The sequence below is a fragment of the Gambusia affinis genome, linkage group LG14 (genome assembly GCF_019740435.1).
Source record: "Gambusia affinis linkage group LG14, SWU_Gaff_1.0, whole genome shotgun sequence".
In the NCBI taxonomy this organism is placed as follows: Eukaryota; Metazoa; Chordata; class Actinopteri; order Cyprinodontiformes; family Poeciliidae; genus Gambusia; species Gambusia affinis.
The window spans coordinates 1,278,218-1,298,385 of record NC_057881.1 but is presented as its reverse complement, the minus strand read 5'-3'; the positions used below and the strand labels follow the sequence as shown (position 1 = coordinate 1,298,385).

General features: G+C 43.1%; 3 protein-coding genes across 4 annotated transcripts; 1 reads left to right on the top strand and 2 right to left on the bottom strand.

Annotated features, from left to right (window-relative positions):
* The first annotated feature begins 274 nt into the window (after positions 1-274).
* Positions 275-2,033, top strand: apoa4a (apolipoprotein A-IV a). Its single transcript, XM_044138809.1, has 3 exons — positions 275-429; positions 505-655; positions 1,329-2,033. The coding sequence occupies exons 1-3, from the start codon at positions 396-398 to the stop codon at positions 1,906-1,908; spliced, it is 765 nt and encodes a 254-aa protein (XP_043994744.1). The 5' UTR covers positions 275-395; the 3' UTR covers positions 1,909-2,033.
* A 451-nt stretch (positions 2,034-2,484) lies between these two features.
* Positions 2,485-8,187, bottom strand: tomm40l (translocase of outer mitochondrial membrane 40 homolog, like). Of its 2 annotated transcripts, none has more exons than XM_044138016.1 (10): positions 7,961-8,180; positions 6,690-6,883; positions 6,555-6,622; positions 5,840-5,932; positions 5,660-5,761; positions 5,480-5,585; positions 4,731-4,853; positions 3,794-3,870; positions 3,625-3,721; positions 2,485-3,475 (listed from the first exon to the last, which is right to left on the bottom strand). In XM_044138016.1, exons 2-10 carry the CDS (start codon positions 6,880-6,882, stop codon positions 3,336-3,338), a joined length of 999 nt encoding a protein of 332 aa, XP_043993951.1. In that variant the 5' UTR covers position 6,883; positions 7,961-8,180; the 3' UTR covers positions 2,485-3,335. The 2 variants fall into 2 exon arrangements, with proteins under 2 accessions (XP_043993951.1, XP_043993950.1); XM_044138015.1 differs by having other exon boundaries at positions 2,521-3,475; positions 3,625-3,727; positions 7,961-8,187.
* Positions 8,188-8,670: 483 nt separating this feature from the next.
* On the bottom strand, positions 8,671-19,242 carry ddx61 (DEAD (Asp-Glu-Ala-Asp) box helicase 61). The gene is made up of 13 exons (XM_044137975.1): positions 19,075-19,242; positions 16,956-17,883; positions 16,771-16,875; positions 15,679-15,808; positions 15,458-15,604; positions 14,574-14,668; positions 14,368-14,490; positions 13,583-13,711; positions 13,377-13,493; positions 12,943-13,006; positions 12,406-12,507; positions 11,539-11,761; positions 8,671-11,446 (listed from the first exon to the last, which is right to left on the bottom strand). Exons 2-12 carry the CDS (start codon positions 17,175-17,177, stop codon positions 11,544-11,546), a joined length of 1,452 nt encoding a protein of 483 aa, XP_043993910.1. The 5' UTR covers positions 17,178-17,883; positions 19,075-19,242; the 3' UTR covers positions 8,671-11,446; positions 11,539-11,543.
* Positions 19,243-20,168: the final 926 nt, after the last annotated feature.

The following is a 20,168-nucleotide window of genomic DNA, read 5'->3' as shown; positions in this document are numbered from 1 at the left end:
GGCCTGGAGCTGCTGCCATTTGATTGGCTGCTTCATCATCAGGTGTGCCTAGTAAAGTGAACAGTTGCTTTACTGCTACGTTTTGTTTTGAGACATTTTTAATAATATAATAAACCAAAACAGTGTTGTTTCTGATGTGTATTGTCTCAAGCAGCTGGAAACAGGCTGGAACCGGACCGGCAGTCGGGATTCCCGCCGGTAATCCGGTGCGTGATCCCGCGTTGTGATGTGGAATGACAGCAGGGACAGGAATGCGTCCAACGGGGCAGCTGCGGCGGGACTTTGCCCTCCAGCCGGGGGCTATAAAACCCGACCGGGCCGCCGGGCAGAACACACCGACCCGACTGGAGGAGAACCCTGCTGCCTCTGAAAGGTGAAACCCAAAAGGACCAAACATGAAGATCCTCGTGGTTCTGGTTCTGATCTCAGGTGAGCGGATCTTGACGGTTTGAACCGATTTAAGCCGATCGGCATCAGGATGCTGACGTGACGTTTCGTCCGCAGTTTGCAACGCCAACATCCTGTGGCAGGAGCCTCCCAAGAGCAACATGGAGGTGGTGAAGGCCGCTTTCTGGGACTACGTTGCCAAGGCAACGCAGACCGCCGAGGACTCCCTGCAGCAGATCCGGGACTCCGACCTGGGACAGGAAGTGAAGTAAGAGCCGATAAACGATAATATTATTGTTTGAGATCATTTTAAGGTAATATACTGATAAAAATGCAAAATTATCTCCTAAAAGATAAAAAAGCTTTAATTTTATAAAGAGCACTAAACTCTGGAGCTTACTAAGCAGATTTAGGTCATTGATAAAAAAAAATGTTGTAAAGAGGATACTCAGAAATTTTTAGATTAATCTCAGAAATTTTCTAAAAGAAATCTTAAACTTGGAAATTTCTGAAAATGTTCGAGTTGGAAACTCAGAAATTCTCAATTTTTTCTAGAAATTTCTTGAGATTAATCTAAAAATTTCTGAAAATCTTTTAAACTAATTTTTTGACTTTTAGAGCTCTGGAGTGTTCCTGTTTTACTGACACTAATCTCAAAATGACGTTATTCTAATATTATCTTTGCAACACTACGTTTTTCTCCTATGTGACTCTTTTCTCACAATTTTATGACTTTATTGTAATTATATATTTTTTTTGTTAGCCTGGCCCAAATACTGTCGTAAAATAAAACGGATTATGATGTCTGCAAAAAGAATATCCCTTCAAATATATCAAAATGAAACTTATCATGTGATTAATAGATTAATTGATACATTTCTTTGGTTTCACTTTGATCTGGGCAGACAGATTTCTGAAGCGTTTTTTTTTCTCGTTCCCAGTGCGAAGATCTCCCAGAGCGCCGACACCGTGAACCAGTACGTGGCGTCGCTGCGGACCCAGGCCGCGCCCCTGACCCAGGACTTCCTGACCCGGTTCAGCCAGGAGGCGGAGCAGCTGAAGGCCCGGCTGGAGGGCGACGTGGCGGCCCTGGAGTCAAACGTCCGGCCGTACGGCGAGCAGCTGCTGGCCAAGCTGCAGGCGCAGGTGGAGGAGCTGAAGCGGGAGGCGGCGCCATACGCCGAGGCGGTGGACGGAGAGGCGCTGAAGGCCGTGCTGCTGCAGAAGAGCCAGGAGCTGCGGACCCAGCTGGAGGCCGGCGCCACCCAGCTGCAGGCCCAGATGGGGCCCTACGGCGACCAGCTGAAGGGGAAGATGGAGCGGAGCCTGGAGGACTTCCAGCAGAGCGTGGTTCCTCTGGCGCAGGGCTTCCAGACGCAGGTGGCCCAGAAGGCCGAGGAGCTCCAGCAGAGCCTGGTTCAGAACGGCGAGGCGCTGCGGGCCAAGCTGGACGCCGGAGCTCAGGACCTGCAGGCCCAGCTCACCGCCCTGTGGGACGCCTTCACCCAGAAGACCCAGTAAATGGACTGTCCATGCGTATTTATTCTGGCTTCAGCCGCAGGCCCTTATTTAATAACCTTCTGCACTTAACTTCATCTTCTAATCTTCTTTATTTAAATTGACCAAAATAAATCTGAATTCTTAAACATTTTGGTTTCTGCTTCCTGATCTGTTAGACATTTTTTCTTAGTCAATTATAAATTGTTCTTATCAAATTATTTCAATTTATTGAAATGAAATGGTTTTTTTGATGACGCAAGCCTGACTTAAAAAACTGGATATAAATGCACACCACACTTTTCAGATTTTTATATTAAAAACTATTGACTTATTTTTATTTTGTAATACTTTTCACATTAATTTTAAATATTTAAAATTTTATATTTGATTATTTTTTCTTCAGCTCACATGATTTCATGTGGATCTGTAACAAACATTAAAGAACAAAACTAAAACTATTTTCAGTGTTAAACTTTCTGAGTAAACACGTTTGAAACAATTTTCTAAATGGAGTTAATCAAACTTGAAGCAATTTGAATATTTGAAGACTTCAACAGAATTGGACCAGAACCGACTGAAGGATTCAGAGTCAGAATTGTTTATAAGACATTTTATTTTAAAGTATTTCTGTCTCTTCTGTTCCGGTTTCAACAGAACCAGCTATAAAAAGGCAACAGAACCGATCAGGACGGAGAACAATCAGCTCAGTAAAGTCACACAGTAAAAAATTAAGAGCAAAGTTTTGGTTTATTCAGCCGGTCATTTATCAACACCGGTTTAAAAGACGGGTTAGCGGAAGCATTAGCCTGCAAACTAAACTAGCTAAATCAGGTTTAGCTAGCAAGCTATATATTTAGGTTCATGCTTAAAATGTAGTTCACAAACTAAATATTTAGTGTGGCAAATAAATATTTGGCTAGCAAGCTAAATACCTAGTTAGCATGTTAGCTGAAATAGTTGCTACTAAGCTATTTAGTTTACTTTGTGAACTAAATATTTAGGTCCAAGCTAAATATTTAATTTGGAAAATAAATAATTTGAAGCTGAATAATCTGAAACTAAATATTCTGTTTACAAATCAGATATTTAGCTTCTTAACTACATATTTAGTTTGAAACTGTAACATTTCTAATTTATAAATATGGAGAAAATCTGACTCTGGAAAATGAACACAGAGTTTTTCCTATTATAACTAAATAACCCAAAATATTGCTGCTAATTTTTTACAGTGTAACTTTCCAAATGGCTTTGAGGGTGAACCAGATGATTTATATTTAATTAATAATAGAAGAAGGTTTCCATTAAAAACAACCAAAAAACCAGGAATAAGACCCAGAACAGGAAGTCTCTGCTGAACTTGACGTTCTGCTTAAAGCTGAATTTTATCCTGAACACCAACAGCTGGATGCAGTAATCAGGCAGAGGGGCAGGGGGCGCCAGAGGAGGCGCTAGCCGATCATGATGCCGAAGCCGCAGAGGAATTTGTTCTTCTGGTGGTTCAGGAAGGAGCAGAGCATCAGGGAGAGAGGAAGGGGGAGGAGCTTCTTCTCCAGCGTCGCTCCGACGACCCAGTTGCTGTTGATCACACCTGGAGGCAAAACCCAGAAGAAGAAGCTTCAAAACAAACTCCTTCAGTTTATCACGCAACTTCTTTGTTATTTCATAACAGATTTGATGCAGATTTTTAACTGAAATAACAGAAACTTGAGCGTCAACAGGCAGATGAAGCTCGCTGACCTTTGAACTGCAGGTTAGCTTTGGGAACATTCAGCTGGTAGCCGAAGGTCACGGTGCTGTCCTCCCAAAACGCGCCGGTCTCCAGCACCACGCCGAGCTGCAGCTGCACAAACAGAGGCATTCAGGAGGAGCTCAACGCAGACGGCAACGCGGCGGGGTCAGAGGTCACCTGGTCGCCGGCTCTGTGGTAGTACGACGCTTGAACGCTGGCCCGGCTGAGGGTCAGCGCGCCGATGAAGTTACTTCCTGTAGAGAGAGACGTAAACAGGAAACAGATCTGGATTGTGGTCCGGGACTGGACTGGTTCCAGTCTGACCTAAAGAACTGGGACTGGTTGGCACTGGGACTGGCGCAAGTTCTTCAGAACCCACATGGCAGCAGAACCAGGAGGAGGGTCAGTGAGGGAAGACGTCCGCTAGAGCGCTAACAGCAGAGTGCTAACAGCAGAGCGCTAACAGCAGAGCGCTAACAGCAGAGTGCTAACAGCAGAGCGCTAACAGCAGAGCTCATGTTTCATTTCAGTTTGTTTTACCCAACTGACAAAAGGAAGATTATATTGTTTTGTTTTTTTGTTGTATTTTATTTTTATCATCTTTACATTAGCACTTTAGATATTTTTGAAATAAATTAACAAAATAGTAACAGTTTTTCTTTTTTATTTATATTTAGGACATTTTTATTAATTTTCAACATGATTGAAATTAGCACGTTAGCATTAGCTCCTGCTGTTGAATGCTACGTTGGCTTAGCATGTTAGCAGAACTAATGTTTATAGTTAGTGTTTTAGGAACAGTGCAGCTAACTGTTTAGTTAGCATTAGTAACCGTAGCTACAGCTCTACATCTCTGCCCCCCCTGGCTAACAGGCTTTAATATCTGGTTCTGGTTCTGGAGATGCAGAACCAGAACCAGAACCAAGCATTCAGCTTCTATGATCCACTAATCTGGAACAAACTTCCAGAAACTTGAAAACAGCTGAAACACTGAGTTCCTTCAATAATTAGAGTCTGATTAAAACTTTTTATTCCTTTTCTTTACTCTGCTGCTCTCATGGCTCTTTGAACTGCCTTGTTGCTGAATCATGCTAAGCTAATAGCCTAGCCTTACCTGTGTACCTGCCCACTAGCGACAGAAAGGCCGCCTCGTCTCCGGGGCGACGCTGATACACCAGCTGTCCTCCCATCGCCAGAGCCGGAGTTACGGACTGCAGGTAGTGTGTGATGACCGTCCCTGATGGCAACACAGCAGAAAACACAAAACATCCGACTCAAAATGGGAAAGACGAGAGAACAAGCCAATCAGGAAAGAAGGATGTAGATCCTCATAAATCAGGAAGTGGCTACAAGAAAACATCTTTTGGTGTAAACGGTTTAAGCCATGCAGAGCTGGACGATGAAACGCATCACAACATAACCCTTTCATATCAGTGGAGATCAATAATTATTGATTAGTTTTTGTTTTAAATATCTGAAATGCTGCAAAACCTTTTCTGTTTCATCCAGTTCTCACTTCATGTTGTTATTTTTAAAATTCTTTAGCAGTTATGAGGCAAACCTGAAACTGCTGCTGCGCAGCTGTTACTAGGCAACCAAAGAGTGAGAGAGTTAGTCGAAGCCACCCAGCTAGCTTAGCTAACTCTTAGCGGCTGAGTTAACAGTTAGCTCTGCCTGCATGTCCTAGCTCAGTGAAATTATTAAATATTATACAGATTTTGTAAACAACACAATATATTCATTGTTATTGATTTATTGTCCAACCCAATCTCCATGGCAACCATAAGATGCTATCTAAATGCTAATTGGTTGTTCAGGACACAGTGGACCTGCCACCTCGAGCGGAACCACGCAGCTTGGTACCAGAATCGTTGAGGACGTCTGGGTTGGCGAAGGCGACCGCCACCGTGAAATCCTCGCCCCTGAACTCGGCGTCGGCCGTCCAGGTCACGAACGTCTGCTGGTGGGTCTGACGAAAGATTGACTCCGTCAGCAGCTGGAGAGAAAACCAGAACCACGGCGACGCGGAGCGGTTCTGCTCACCTGGAAGACCACTTTGGACCGGATCCTGTCGGTGACCTGATGGATGACCTGGGCGTTCAGGCTGCCGCTGCTGTCCACGTCGCCCACCAGGACCGGGTACAACTGAACCAGAGAAACGACGGCGCACGTTCCAGTTCAAACCCAAACAGGAGACAGGAGTCGGGTTTTACCGCCGCGTACCTCAGCAGGACCGGCCCGACCGGATCCGATGAACGTGGTTCCGAACCTGTAGCTGGAGTTTTCTGTGGAGCTGAGCTGCAGGGAATGATTCACCTGGAAAGATCCGGTTTGAACAGCGTTCAAAAGCAAAACATGGAGTCTGGATGTAAACAAACAGTTCCCAAACGCTTCTGGCTTCAGGGCGGTTCAGACACTCCTAAAGGTCATGACCTTTCCAGGAAAGTCTTCCTCCAGCACTACGCTTTGGAGATAAAAAAACAGTTTTTAAATGTTTTTAAAGTTCCCTCACACACCCGACTGTCCCAGAACGAAACACTGATTTAACAAAAAATCTCGCAATTTCATTTTATTTATTCTATAAAATATAAGCCAAACTTTAGTTCAATTACAGATTCAAAAATATAATAAAAAAATATTTTATGTCATTCAGCAAATAGAAAAAATCTGGTAAAATCTTTGTTACAAAACCGATCTTTATTCTTGTTTTTTCTACAGACTTTGCTAAAACATTTGTTTGTTATTCATCTTAAATGCAAAATGTTTGTTTTTTGTACATTTTTGGCTCAATTACTGCTCTGAATTTGTTGTTCTTCCAGTAATCGACCTTTATTGGAGTATCTATTCTCCAGTTAATGATTAATTGATTTCTAAATTAGTCGATGCTTATTTTAACAATCCGTTAATCGTTCCCTTGCCGTTCTGAGCTCAAACGGACCTGGAGGTGTTTGCTCAGCGCCTTGTTCAGGACGAGTCGGACTCCGTTCACCTGCGTCGGGAAAACCTCTGAGGAGGAGAAGCTCCATGTTACCTCCAGCCACCGCGCAGCGTGGATCTGATGGCGCACCGTTACCTTTACATGTTTGATGACACTGCTCAAAGGCTCCGGGGTTGGGCAGAACGTTCTTCGCCTCCCGCTGCGGTCCGGATCCGGATCCGGATCCGGATCCGGATCCGGCCGAGGGAGGAGGAGGGAGCGGAGGCAACACAACGCCTGGCAGCAACGGCGGCGCCGGGGCGGCGCTGGCGGCTAAAACGCTGCCCATTCTGGGAGACACCGAGGAGAGAAAGACCGTAAAAACCCAGAACAGGATCTGGGTTTCCTTAAAGACTGAACGGAACAGTTAGAGCTGAAAAATATCTTTACATTAGCACAAAATGTGTGGCTTCTTTCAGCCAGCTGGTCAGCAGTGAGGAGTGGAAAGGTTCAGAGCTCCGATACGGAGAGTAAAGACAAACATAGGAACCAAGCAAACAAGCCTGTGGCAATAATTAATCAATAATCAATTAAAATGAGCTTTATAATTTCCTTTTATGATTAATATTTTTTAAAGGGCAATTTTATTTGCAGAGACTTTAGAATCAATTTTTATCCATGGTTTCAATTGTTTCGACGTTTGGTTGTAGTGTTTTATTTTATATATTTAAAATATGTTCAAGTTCATCATTTAATGTTTTACAAAATTAAAGGTCATTGATCTTTCAGATCCAAATATCATGATGCCAAATGCTGCTGGAAGTTATCATGATAAACGATAATATTGCTGTTTTGAGACCATTTTCAGGTGAACACATTGTCAAAGATCAATGAACTTCAAGTTCAACACAGGAACTGGAAAACATTTTACATCCAAAACAAATAAACAACAAATAAAATGAATTATGGAGTCTCTGTAAACAAATTTGTCCTTCCAAAAAAAGTTTAGTTTAGACCAAAACACCAGACTGAAGACTTGTAATCTAGGTTTTGGTAGAAAAAGAAAAGAAAATACCATAAATCATGCAAATGGGAACTATTGAGCTTGTTTTAATTGATCATGGATTAATTTATACGCTTATTGCAAAAGTCCTGCGAATAATCGCCAGAATAATTGCTAGAATAATCCATAATTGCAGCTTTAGTGATTAGTAGCTCAGAGGTGGGACAGGTGATTCAGACTGAATATTATCTCAGGTACATATTGAACTGTCCCTCAGACAGCGGCCCGTCCGGCCCATGACCCGGTTTCTGGTTCCAGCTGAACCTCGAAATTCAGCCTGAATGAGCGGACCGGACCGGACCGGATCTCAGCCAAACCGAATCCAGCAGCAGCTCAAAGAAAAAACACGGTTTTTTTCACTCACATTGAGGTTTCCAGAGGAGGCTGCAGCCAAAATCCAGTCCACAGCGCCAGAAAAAGCGGATGTGACGCACAAGAGCAATTATGATTAGTCCAAACAGCTGTCCGATATTTGACGTCCTTTAGTAAGAAACGCGGTGTGGTTTACAGATGGTCATAAAGACCTGAAAAACTCGTTTCTCCCGTTTGGCCACCAGTTCCAGACAACTCTGCCCCTCACAACATGGCGGCGCTACTGAGAGCTCAAACTGAGTGTAGCTCGCCATGCTCGAATTCTATTGGCTTATCGTAGCAAAGACCCCTTGACGCAGTAGGAGCTGAGCTTTCTGATTGGACGGCTGAATTTCGGCGGGGCGAGTCAAATTGGAGAAAGAAACAGTTTAAAGGGGGAAATGGCGGCAGCAAAACCCCCGAAGGGTCAAACACGGGTCAGATGGTGACGGAGGTTCTCCTTAGTGTGTTTCTTTTTACTGACAAAACTGGATACGAATATGACACAATAAAATGTTAACTTTGTGTGGGTGAAAGTGACGGTAAACTGTAGAAATTACTACCATATGACCCCGAAAAATGGTTGCAAAGATTATGAACCAAACAGTTCTGAAAACCTTCAACAGATGCAACAATAAGATAAACAATTCAATTAATTTCACCCATAATCTCAAAGTGGAGCCGTAATCTAATTCTTTGCAACAAAAACCAAACAGGACAAAGTAACGTTCAGGCCAATTTATTGAATTTTTAAGTCTCTGCATGTTCTTCCATGTTACACCAGTAGAGGGCAGATTGGTCAAGTCAAAATGAACAAAATTACATTTTTCTATTTCATCCAATCAAACGTATACATTTTTTTGGAGGAGGAAAACAAACCGACTTCCTGAGGAAAAAGTCCAAAATGAAGGAAAAGCTGGAGGCTGTTGGAGCCGAATTAAAGTTTTCCAATCATGAAGCCTCCAGCTGCAGGTGAGTTTAAATCAGTGCAGCAAGTCTGGAAATCCAATTTAACTTTGCTTTAGAGAAATTCACATCATGCAGTCAAAAGTTTTAGTTTGGTTCATTTTCCTCCTTTAGGAATTCGCATGAACCCGGATCCAGTTCCAGTTCTAGTTTTATTCCAGACCCCCACCGCCCCCAAACCCCCCCAACACAAAACAAGTCGACAGACGAAACGTTCATCACGAACTCCTCTGGGTCCCAATCCCACGAAAACAATCGGATCTTCATAAAGCTCCAGGGATGGAAAAAGATCGTTTCATGGTCCAGAATTCCCTTTGAGCAGGAATATTTAGCTTAGCTTCTGGAAATTATGTTGAATTGGAATAAAGCAGAGAGTTTGGATCCCAGAGGAGATATTGATGATTGAATGATTGGCAGGGATGTGATCAGAAAAATAAAATAAAAAAATAAACAAAAAAGGAAGATAACAGTTTCTCTGGAGGAGGTGGCAGATTGGAAAACTGGACAAAGATCACATCCCTGACGACAAATCCGACGTTTGATCAGATAAAACACAAACAGAATCACCGACATGCAGCTTCACGTTTTTATTGTCGTTCCGATATCGTTGTTCCCGGCTTAGTGGAAACTGCATGTGGTAATTCCCATCCGACACACACACACACACACACACACACACACACACACACACACGCAGACAGACACACACACACACACGCAGACAGACACACACACACACACACACACGCAGACAGACACACACACACACACACCAACACACACACACACACGCAGACAGACACACACACACACACACACGCAGACAGACACACACACACACACACACACACACACACACACAGACAGACACACACACACACACACACACACACACAGACACACACACACACACAGACAGACAGACACACTTTGGTTTTGCTTCAATCCTGAAAATCAGCTTCAAGAAAACAAAAGAACTAAAATCTTCTCCTCTTCCTCCGATGAAGCCAAACATTTTCTGGTTTTAATCGGAAACAAAGTTCACGGTTTCCCTGTTTGATTTTAACACCTCAGTCAGAACACGGAAAACCGTCAGATCGTTCCAGAACCGCTCTGGTCCGACTCCGCGCTCAGTCCGGCACTTAAAACAAAAACGTTTGGTGTAAAAATTATTCCAGATCAACGATTTGTGTCCTGATTTAAGTACCAGAGGAGCCTTAAGATGCGCGGCGAGCTTCCGATTAAACACTCGGTTTCTGGAAAACATTTGGCTCCATTCAGAACCAGCGAAAGCAACGAAAAAAATTATCTTAAAAGCAAAAAAATATTTTTTTATGTTTTTTAAATCATTAGTGATGCTCTGTAAGGGGAGGACAGAAAGAAACCCCAGCTGCCTGTTCAGAGATGCTACAATCCTGCCGAGTCCAAACTAAACCTCACATTGTTCCGAAACAAAGAAACCGGATCCGAGCAGGAAAAGGAAAAGTTATTGCTGCTGCAGGAGGGGGGAACCCGTCTAGCGTGGTCCGGTAGAGCCGGAGCTGGTTTCATTGCTCCCTGGTCCGTCAGGAAAAGAAAACCTGAACCAGTTTCACTCAGCAGCAAAATAAAACAAAAACAAAAGAAAACAGAAATGTTCAGAAGATTCTGGGCTCAAAGCCGAGTCCAGTTCACGGATAACGCCGCAGTTTGGTTCTGGTGGAAAACTAGAAAAACTCACAAGTTTGGCTTCAGATTTACAGGGAGATCCAACCAGAACCAAACGTTCAGCAGATTCACTGTAACAAACTGCGGCGTTATCCGGGCCTGGGCTCAGAACCGGACTGGAGGAGTCCGGTCCGGGATGCAGAACAAACATTGGCATCTAATACATTCAACTAGGCGTGACGCGTCCGGGCTTCCAACGCGCCTCCACAGAAAACCAGAAGGAATAAAACGGAACGGGAAGTTTCAGCTGCTGTTCTGCACCGGCGCCGGACCCGATCGGAACGACTTCCGGGTCGACTGAGAGCGGACCGCAGGTTCTGTTGCAGCGGTTCACAGTAAAAACAGGAACTACTCCTGTTTTTCCCCGTGCACGCCCTCAGATCCACGCAGGAAGTTTCTGCTCCTTCTTCTAATTGGGGGGGAAGTCGCGCTGCGTTTAAAGAAAGCTGCCATTTTTTATTGCGACGCCTCAGAGAGCGGCGTCCGGGCAGGACAGGGTGGCGGGTGGTGGGTTCGTTGCATAACGGGCGCGGCGACGGGTTTGCTGCTTGTGCTCTGCTGCTGCAGCAGGACGGGGGGGCGGGGGTTTGGGGGGGCGCCAGGGAGGAAGTAAGGCACTTAAGTGAGAACGGCGGCGTCAGGGGGCGGGTGAGGGGCGGCGGGCGTGCACGACTCGGTTCAGAGTCCAGTTTGGACCCGGTGCAGAACAGCAAGCAGGACTGTGAGGAACCAGCCGGAAGGTTCTGGAAGCGAGGGATGAAGAGGAAGATGATGAAGAGTAGCGCGGAGCAAAGATGTCTGGCGAAGCCCGGAGTGTCACGATGCTCTGCGGAGGAGAAAACACTCCGGTTAGAACGGCGAGGAGAAACCCGACCACTGCAGCGCGAGCAGGAAGTGGAAACCGGAGCCGTTAGCCACCTGTTTTAGGTGCTGTCCTGCTGGCGCGGCGGCTTCTCCTCCGCATCGTCCTCGTCGCCGTCGGTAACGGGCCCGGAGTGGTACTCGGCCACGTAGAGGCTCTTGTCGATGCTGCTGGGGATGGGCTTGATGTCGGTCACCAGCTGCTCCTCGATGGCCTTCAGGTTGAAACGATCCTCCGAGGTGATCAGGTTGATGGCCAGACCCAGGTGGCCGAACCGCCCTGGTTACCATGGAAACAGAGGATTAACGCCACGGCGCTGCCCAGGTTAGGGTCACTAATGTTAGATATATATAAATAGTTATTTTATAGAATTTTATAAATAAAAATCTTTTAAAAAGTATAAAAAAATATATATTTATTTATACATTTTATTTAAAAAAAAGTCAAAAAGTGAAAGACATTAAATACATTTATAAACCTTTTAAAAAAAATCTAAAAATAAAAATCCTGAAAACTAAAGACTATTTTAAATCTTATGCATTTATAGTTTATTTAAAATCAATCCAAAAAATAAAAAAGGAAATTTATCTTTAATTCATCACTTTAAACAAAACACTAAATGTTTTAGAATGTTTATATAATTTCATCTAAAAACAAATTATCCATTTGTTCATATATTTTACTTTTAAAAGTTAATAAAAATATTTTTAATGAATGTTTACTTTTTTACAGAAGCACAATTTTTGTTTTTAGCTGCAGAATGAATTCATTCATGAAGTTGAAATTAATGTTTCACATTTATAGTTTCCAACCTGAAGACCAGAAAAATAAATCCAAATAATTCTGGTTCTGGTCGTTCTGCTGGATGCATCCGATACTGAAAACTAAAAGGTTCTGTATGGTTTCCGGACCCGTCCACCCACCTGACCTCCCGATACGATGGAGGTACGTTTCTGCATTTTTAGGGAAATCAAAGTTGATGACGACGTTCACAGCCTGGATGTCGATTCCTCTGGTGAACAGATCTGTGAAATCAGAACAGAAACGTTTCCACAAACCAGCAAAAAATACATCAAACCTGCTGCCTGAAACTAACAAAACGTCTCTGATCATATGGAGTCAATACCGTTAGAAAGGTTATCAATAGGTCATTATGGATAATCAATATTCATCACATAGAAATCTTAAGGTAAACAACCTTCAAGTTAAATGTTTTAACAAAATAGAAACAATTTTGTGATTCTAGTCGATTTAAAACAAGAACATTTAACTTCAGATGGAGAGAAAATATATTTTGATTTGCTGTTTGAAAATTTCTGTTTTAAACAAATTTAGGCTTTTAATCAAACTACAGATTTGACTTTATTGCCAAACTGTGTTGTTTGGATGTCAAGCACTTTCCAAACCTTGAAAAGGAAAAAACATTTCAAGGATTTGAAGGATTGCAGCTGCAGACTCACCGGTGCAGACCAGGTTCCTGCAGAGTCCGTTCCTGAAGTCGTGGAACACGCGGTTCCTGTACTCCTGAAAACAGACAGGACCGGGTCAGTACCGGGAACTGGACCGGGGTCAGTACCGGGACCTGGACCGGGTCAGTACCGGGACCTGGACCGGGTCAGTACCGGGACCTGGACCTGGACCTGGACCGGGGTCAGTACCGGGACCTGGACCGGGTCAGTACCGGGACCTGGACCGGGTCAGTACCGGGACCTGGACCGGGTCAGTACCGGGACCTGGACCGGGACCTGGACCGGGTCAGTACCGGGACCTGGACCGGGTCAGTACCGGGACCTGGACCTGGACCGGGTCAGTACCGGGACCTGGACCGGGTCAGTACCGGGACCTGGACCGGGTCAGTACCGGGACCTGGACCGGGTCAGTACCGGGTCAGTACCTGCATCATCTTGGCGTGGATGTAGAAGCAGGAGTATCCCAGCTGCGTGATCTTCTTGGCCAGCAGCTCCACCCGCTGGGTGGAGTTACAGAAGATGATGGACTGGTTGATCTGCAGCTGCAACCAGAACAGAGAGCAGACCCGTCAGAGCTCGACCCGGTTCTTAAAGCCACGGTGCGGGTCTTTGGCGGGTCGGCGCCGGTTACCCTGGAGAACAGCGTGTTGAGGCAGTGGACCTTCTGGCGCTCCGTCACGTAGGCGTAGAACTGGGTGATGCCCTTCAGCGTCAGCTCCTCCATCAGGTTGATCTCATAGGGTTTCTGGAGGTGCTTCACCTGCAGAACCAGAACCAGAACCAGAACCCGGATCAGAAATTCACCCCAGAAAGAGGCAATGACAGTCAGGGATGTCCAAAGTGTGGTGCGGGGGCCAATTTTGTGCCAACCACATCACAGCGCTGCGTCCATCGTTTCCCTGGACCTGGACCGCCTTTTCCCAGGATGCATTGCAGGACAAACAGGAGATTTCTGATCTTATAACAACGGCGGACACAGCGGAAAAATTTAATCGTAACCAAATTAAAATTGGCAGCTGATTTTTTTCATTTTGTCTTTATTTTATTTCCGGTAAAGTTCATATATTTTTTATTTCTGTCTGAACGCTGAGATCGATTAAAACTAAAATAATCTGAACTTTTATTTAGGACCTAAATGATTTTCACATTGCTGTGCTAAAATGTCAGATTACTTCAAATCAATTCTACAGAAAGAGTTGGTAGAAAAATTCACAGAATTATCTAGTTTTACGTTACTTCCTGGGAGAGTTTGGAAGTTTATTCCTCTATTCCGGCCCAGATCTGGGAATCCTGGATCCGACCTCCTGACATTTGAACCTTTAGCTTTGACTCAAACTCCTCCCAGATTTGCTGACGTTCCCACGGCCTTCCAGGAGAAACCGTACGGTTGCGGAGAGGCCCGTCCTGCTGACTCACCATGAACTTCTGGACGCTGATGGGGAAGGTAGCGGAGTAGAGCAGGATCTGCCGGTTCTTGGCCAGGAAGCTGATGATGTCCTCGATGAGAACCACAAAGTCCTGAGAGAGCAACTTGTCCGCCTGAGGAAGAGGAGGAAGAGGAAGGTCAACGCAGCGCTCCAGAGCGAGCGCCGGCAGCACAGACGGGCTGTTGTCATGGTTACCTCGTCCATCACCATCATCTGGACCCGGTCCACCTTCGCCACACCTTTCTTTATCAAGTCCAGGATGCGGCCGGGCGTGGCGATGACGACATGCACTGCAACCAGAAACAACTTTTATTTTACCAACTTCTTTTTTTTCTAAAAAACAAAGTTAGAAATTATAGAACATATTTTCAAAAAGTGGTTTTTATGTTGAATGTATTTTCTGAGTTTTAGAGACAGAGTACGACAATTTAGAGAAAATAAAAAGAAAAGAGGACAAACAATAAAAAAACCTCTGAGTGCAGCTCCTGATAATAAACACAAAATATTACCAAATGTTTCTGTTTAGTTTCTACTGAAAATATCTTGGCGCATTTGCAATAAGACAAAAATAACTTACTAATAACACTTCAGCAGGATTCTGGAGCTATTTTAACAAAATAGTTCCTAATATTGATAAAAAGTAAAGTTTTAGTTCCAGTAGCAGATTTTATAACAATTATACAAATAATATGTTGCCAGATTTATAAAGAGGCACCAACAAAAACCACAATGTGAGGAAAGACACTGAATGAACTCTGGGTATAAATTCTCATTACATTTCAGATTTTTTCTTCTATTTCTGCTTCATTCATCACAACAAACTTTATTTATAAAAAGCTCCAACAAAACAAAGATAAAAGGAAACAGACATCTTAGTTTGGCCCTAATCTGTTAGATTTTAAAGTCTAAATAACTAGAAGTCACTTGTCAAACAAGATGGCCGCCGTGCCATCACTATGGAAACCAGAGGCATTCACAAAAACTAACTCTTCAAAGAGCAGAAATTTGATGAGTGAATGAATGAATGAATGAATGAATGTATGAATGAATGAGTGAGTGAGTGAGTGAGTGAATGTTACCGGTCTCGTCCAGGCGCATGATGTCGTCCCTCAGGTTGGTTCCGCCGGTCGTCGCCATCACTTTGACTCCGCCCAGATGTTTGCTGAGCTGGATGCAGATCTGGCTCATCTGCAGCGCCAGCTCCCGTGTGGGTACCATGACGACGGCTGCAGCAGAGCGCAGAGAAACGTCAGCGACGGCTCCCCGCGGGCAGCAGCGGGTGGGGGAGGGGCGGACTCACCCTGTATGTGGTCCTTCTTCAGGTCTATCCGCTCCAGCAGCGGGATCAGGTAGGCGCCGCTTTTCCCTGTCCCGTTCTTCGCTCGTGCCAGGATGTCGCGCCCGGACAGCGCGATGGGAATGCTCTCCTCCTGCAAAGGAAATGACATCATCACCACCAATCGGAGGAAACCTCAGACTCCAAGCCGCTGAGTGAACGCGGCTTCATGTGACGTTTCAAATCTGCTTCTGTGTGACGAAGCAAAACAAACACTGAAAAAACTCAGTCAACCAGATAAATTACAGTTTCCCCAACCCGCCTGAGAAACTGTAAAGTTTTTACTAGTGTCACCTACTGGTTGGGAGAAGAACTGCAGCATGCAAACGGCACCAAATACACAAAATTAACATCAAGTGACCAGCTTAATTTAAAAGCCAGCCAGCTCATAACATCAGGTTTTATGTTATAAATTAACTTAAACTTCATAACAAAACCTTCAGCTAGTTAGCTGCAGCGTTATTAGCAACAGTTTCAAAACTGCATCGAGGCTTTTCCACACATAATCGGATCTTAAAGAAAAACAACAGCATTTAAAAATATATCCTACACAAATGATCAGGTTTAGAAAACTTTTACCCCCAAATTCACCCCTGGGCGTCGATTTAAACACTCCAAGCCCACAGGGGGCAGCGCAGCACAAAGATAAAACCTGTCAGCCAATCAGATTGCTTCCAAAAACCAAAAATAAATAAAAAATACGACTTTCTGTTAGGAATTAAACATGGAGCCAGGAGGTTCATGTGTGGACAGATGTACAGACTGAACTACTTTTAAACGCATTAGAATATAAAGTTAATAAGATAATGGAGTCACGTTAAAGTAAATATGTGGAAACATTGTCCCGATAGTTTTTGGACCATAAATCTGTTTTCCATCAACATGCCAATCAGAGTTCTCTCAAATCTTCACTTAGGTCAGTTTTCATAAATGATTTTAGTTACATAAAACTGAGTCTTCATGTGGAGGAAAACGTCTGTTTCTGTCTGCATCTTTTAGAAACCAGGAAAAGAAAAATTATTTTCTGTTTCTCAAAGCGAAGTGTTGAAGCTGAACCTGGATCGGCGACGGTTTCTCCCAGCCCATCTCAAAGATTCCCATCAGGAGTTCCCTTTTCAGGCAGTAATCTTCAAACTCGTTCCCCTTGGTTGCCGTGACGTCCTGCAGCAGAACACAAACACAACATCAGAACCGGCCGTCCCAAATCGAACCGGGCTTGCCGCGGGCGGGCCGACACTCACTGAGGTTTTGACCCTGTTGTCCTTCGGGGGGAGCTGTAGGCATTTCTTCCAGTCGTCTCCAAACTTGATTCCTCCGCCGTCCTGGTTGCTCCCGGCTGGATTCTTTCCTTGAGTTGATGCTGGGGGTCCTGCAGCAGGTTTGGTCTGTCCTTTGAGCTGCCCGTTCTGCTTATTCAGTCCCATCACGACCGGACCAAGGTTTTCCGTTCGGGCTGCTGCCATTTTTTCTGAACTTCTCTTTGTCTTTTTAGATTTTTGTCTCTTAAATTCTGTCGTCAGTAAAAAATCCTAGAGTTTAAAGCGTTCAACAATATTCTCTGTGTGTCCGAAGCGCTTTGCAGAGAAATGGCTCAGTAATATTTACATATAAACATGAAGCTGCAGCTCATCACAGCTGACAAAACCAAAACAAGTTTTTACACAAAAACTCTTCCAAATGAAGAGAAATCTGCAACCATGTGCAGAAATAGACTCGTCCACGATATAGAAAAATTATACGTGAACAAGCATCGAAGTGGTTCCAGTCCTGAAACAGAACTAGGGCAATCTGCACCAAAATGAGTTTCTATCGTCAATAATATCTCTGCTTTTTACTGCCAGTCCAAGAGAGCTGCTGCATGTCCCTGATCCAGAGAACAGGAAGTCCAACTTTGTACACAGTCGTCTCCAGAAAGCCAGTATTTCATTTATCTCCACTGGGAGAGGTTCTGTTTCATGTGTGGAAAAAAAATAAAGATCCAACAAGGATTTTAGTCCAAAGCAGAGAAGCTTTCCGCCCTTGTAGAGTCCTCAGTGCGTTTCCGTTTTGCTCCGGGATTATTCCTCCTCCTCTCCGTCGACACCAAGGATGATCCGGTCGGCCCGAAGCGTGCAGCGCCACAAACTCCCCGCCTCCAAAAGATCCAGACCGACGACTCAAACGTCCCACCTGGAAACAAACGATCCAAACAAAACACTTCAGACTCCAACAGGCAGGAGGAATCATCAATCTACTTTCAAAAAGCAAATCCATGCTTCTGCTTTCTGTCTGAAAAATACTGGAGAGTAAAACGTTACAGAACTTGATCAGGATTAAACGACTGAAAGCCCAAAATGTTAACGTTCAGAGGCAGTGAAACCAGAAAAACAACCTCAAGAAATGTTGAGATGTTTCATTTGTCTAACTTTAAAAACAAGAATTTTCTTCTCACATCCTCTTTTAGAAACCTGAAGCAAACATTTAACACCATCAACAGCTTCTGGGTCATTGTTAAGATGAAAGAACACAAATTCACCAAACATAATTTCTACTTGTTTTGATCTATAAAATAACCTTTTCAGTAGAAAACAGTTGTATTACCATTTCTACATAAAAACGCAGAAATGGATTATTTTAATCACATGTTTTGTATCTAAACCTGATTGAAAAAAAATCTCTGCTTTACAGGCTGTTTGCACTGTAGAGAAATCAGTTTAATAGTAAAATCATTGCTTGTTTCAATTTAATTTGGCCCAGTTAGCCTTTCAGGATGAGCTCAAAGCAGGTCGGTGGAGTTTGTTGTTTTGATGCTTCGCAGGAAAACCCAGCAGGTGTGTCCAGAACACACCTGCTGGGAAACGGAAACAACTGAGAAACAGAAACAAAGTAACTCACTGAAGGTTGGAGAACTCACGTTGTTTAAGCTACGGCTAATCACAACTTAACGTCTACTTTAACTTTTAACAACCACAGGCAAATTCAAACTAATCTCTGAATTGCTATGTTAATTTATATTAACATACATTCCAGTTTGTGGGGGTTTTTGATGGGTTTTCTGGTTCTATTAGAGTCAAGAAGCTTTAAGGTGGCGTTGAAACTGCGCGTCAGGAAAGACATTAGCAGCTAACGGCTAAAACAAACTTAAACTAAAATCCGAGCGCACACACTTCGACTAAAAACCGCACAATTTACTCCTTTAAATGCAGATAAAGTTATAAAGACCTAATGTTTGATAATATTATACAAACTTTGACCTTTATTTCGTTATGAATATTTGACGCTTCTTAAATCCAACACAACAGCGAACCGTTAGCACGGAGCTAACGTGCCAACAACCGGGTTTTAACCGGCAGTGAGCCTTCCAAAGTCCGATAAACATACCTGAAAAGCTGCGTTACCGTAAGAGCGGTGCTCTGAGTGCAGTGAATTAACAATTTTCTTCTAAATTAGCTGAAAATATTTTGAAATAATTCGTCTCTATTGTGTTTCTTCTTCCTTTAAATCAACATGGTCGCCTCCTCTTCTTCGATGAATCCCTGCGGCTTATTATCAGGCGTCTGAGGTGACGTTGCTGCCACCTGCCGCCAGTCTGGAGTATGGCGACTGTTTTTACCCTGAATCCACAGCTCTGAATTAAAACAGTCTACATTATGAATAAGAAGAAAACTTATACCATATACAAGTCGTGTTAACTTATAGCAACAATAGTTTTATTTCATTAGGTTTTTTGTTACAATGTGACTTTTCCAAACTGAATAAATGTTATGACATTAGAAGTTTGTTATGAAGTTAAAAGTCAGAATATGTGTAATAATCTTTTTTACATATCTATACCAGGTGGGGGACTAACTTTGGCCATTCATAGCATAATATTCTTCAGATTCTTTTAAAAAATTGTGACATTTATTTACTGATTACTTTCTCCAGGGTATTTAGCAGAATATGGAGGACGTAGCCTGCTAAAAATGACAAATAAATGAGGAAATAAATAACAATTTCCTAATTTAGTATTAAACATGGGGAAACAACATGTAGTTTTGTCTTTCTTTTGGTTTTGCTTTGCATTTCTTTATAATTCATGTAAAGCACTTTGAACAGCCTTGTTGCTGAAAATGTGCCAAACCTTAACTAATTAATTTATTTATTAAATATAAAAATATTTCCTTACATATTTAGTGATTAATTAATTTATTTTCAATTATTTCATTTATCTAAAAAATAATTATTTATACATTTTCAATTTTATTCATTTTCAATTTTATTTAATTCATTTATATATTTTAAATGTTATTTTCTCATCTGAATTCTTTTTCAGCATTTATTTATAGATTTTATTTAATCTTTTATTTTGTATTTTATTTCATTATTTATTTATTTAGCTTGAATTTTATTTAATCATTGGGTAAATAAAGGGTGAAATAAAATGAAGTGTTTTTATTATTTTCTCTGGGGGTTTTTGAGGCAGGGCAGTAAAA

Bases quoted from the DNA above. Each gene is read 5' to 3' on its own strand.
- apoa4a (XM_044138809.1), top strand. From the start codon at position 396: ATGAAGATCCTCGTGGTTCTGGTTCTGATCTCAG. The intron at 430-504 runs GTGAGCGGATCT...TTTCGTCCGCAG, and splicing joins GGTTCTGGTTCTGATCTCAG to TTTGCAACGCCAACATCCTG. The intron at 656-1,328 runs GTAAGAGCCGAT...TCTCGTTCCCAG, and splicing joins GACCTGGGACAGGAAGTGAA to TGCGAAGATCTCCCAGAGCG.
- tomm40l (XM_044138015.1), bottom strand. From the start codon at position 6,882: ATGGGCAGCGTTTTAGCCGCCAGCGCCGCCCCGGCGCCGCCGTTGCTG. The intron at 6,623-6,689 runs GTAACGGTGCGC...TCTCCTCCTCAG, and splicing joins GTGTCATCAAACATGTAAAG to AGGTTTTCCCGACGCAGGTG. The intron at 5,933-6,554 runs GTCCGTTTGAGC...GGATCTTTCCAG, and splicing joins CGCTGAGCAAACACCTCCAG to GTGAATCATTCCCTGCAGCT.
- ddx61 (XM_044137975.1), bottom strand. From the start codon at position 17,177: ATGGCAGCAGCCCGAACGGAAAACCTTGGTCCGGTCGTGATGGGACTG. The intron at 15,605-15,678 runs GTGAGTCCGCCC...GCTCTGCTGCAG, and splicing joins GAAGAAGGACCACATACAGG to CCGTCGTCATGGTACCCACA. The intron at 14,669-15,457 runs GTAACATTCACT...TTCTGGTTGCAG, and splicing joins CATGCGCCTGGACGAGACCG to TGCATGTCGTCATCGCCACG.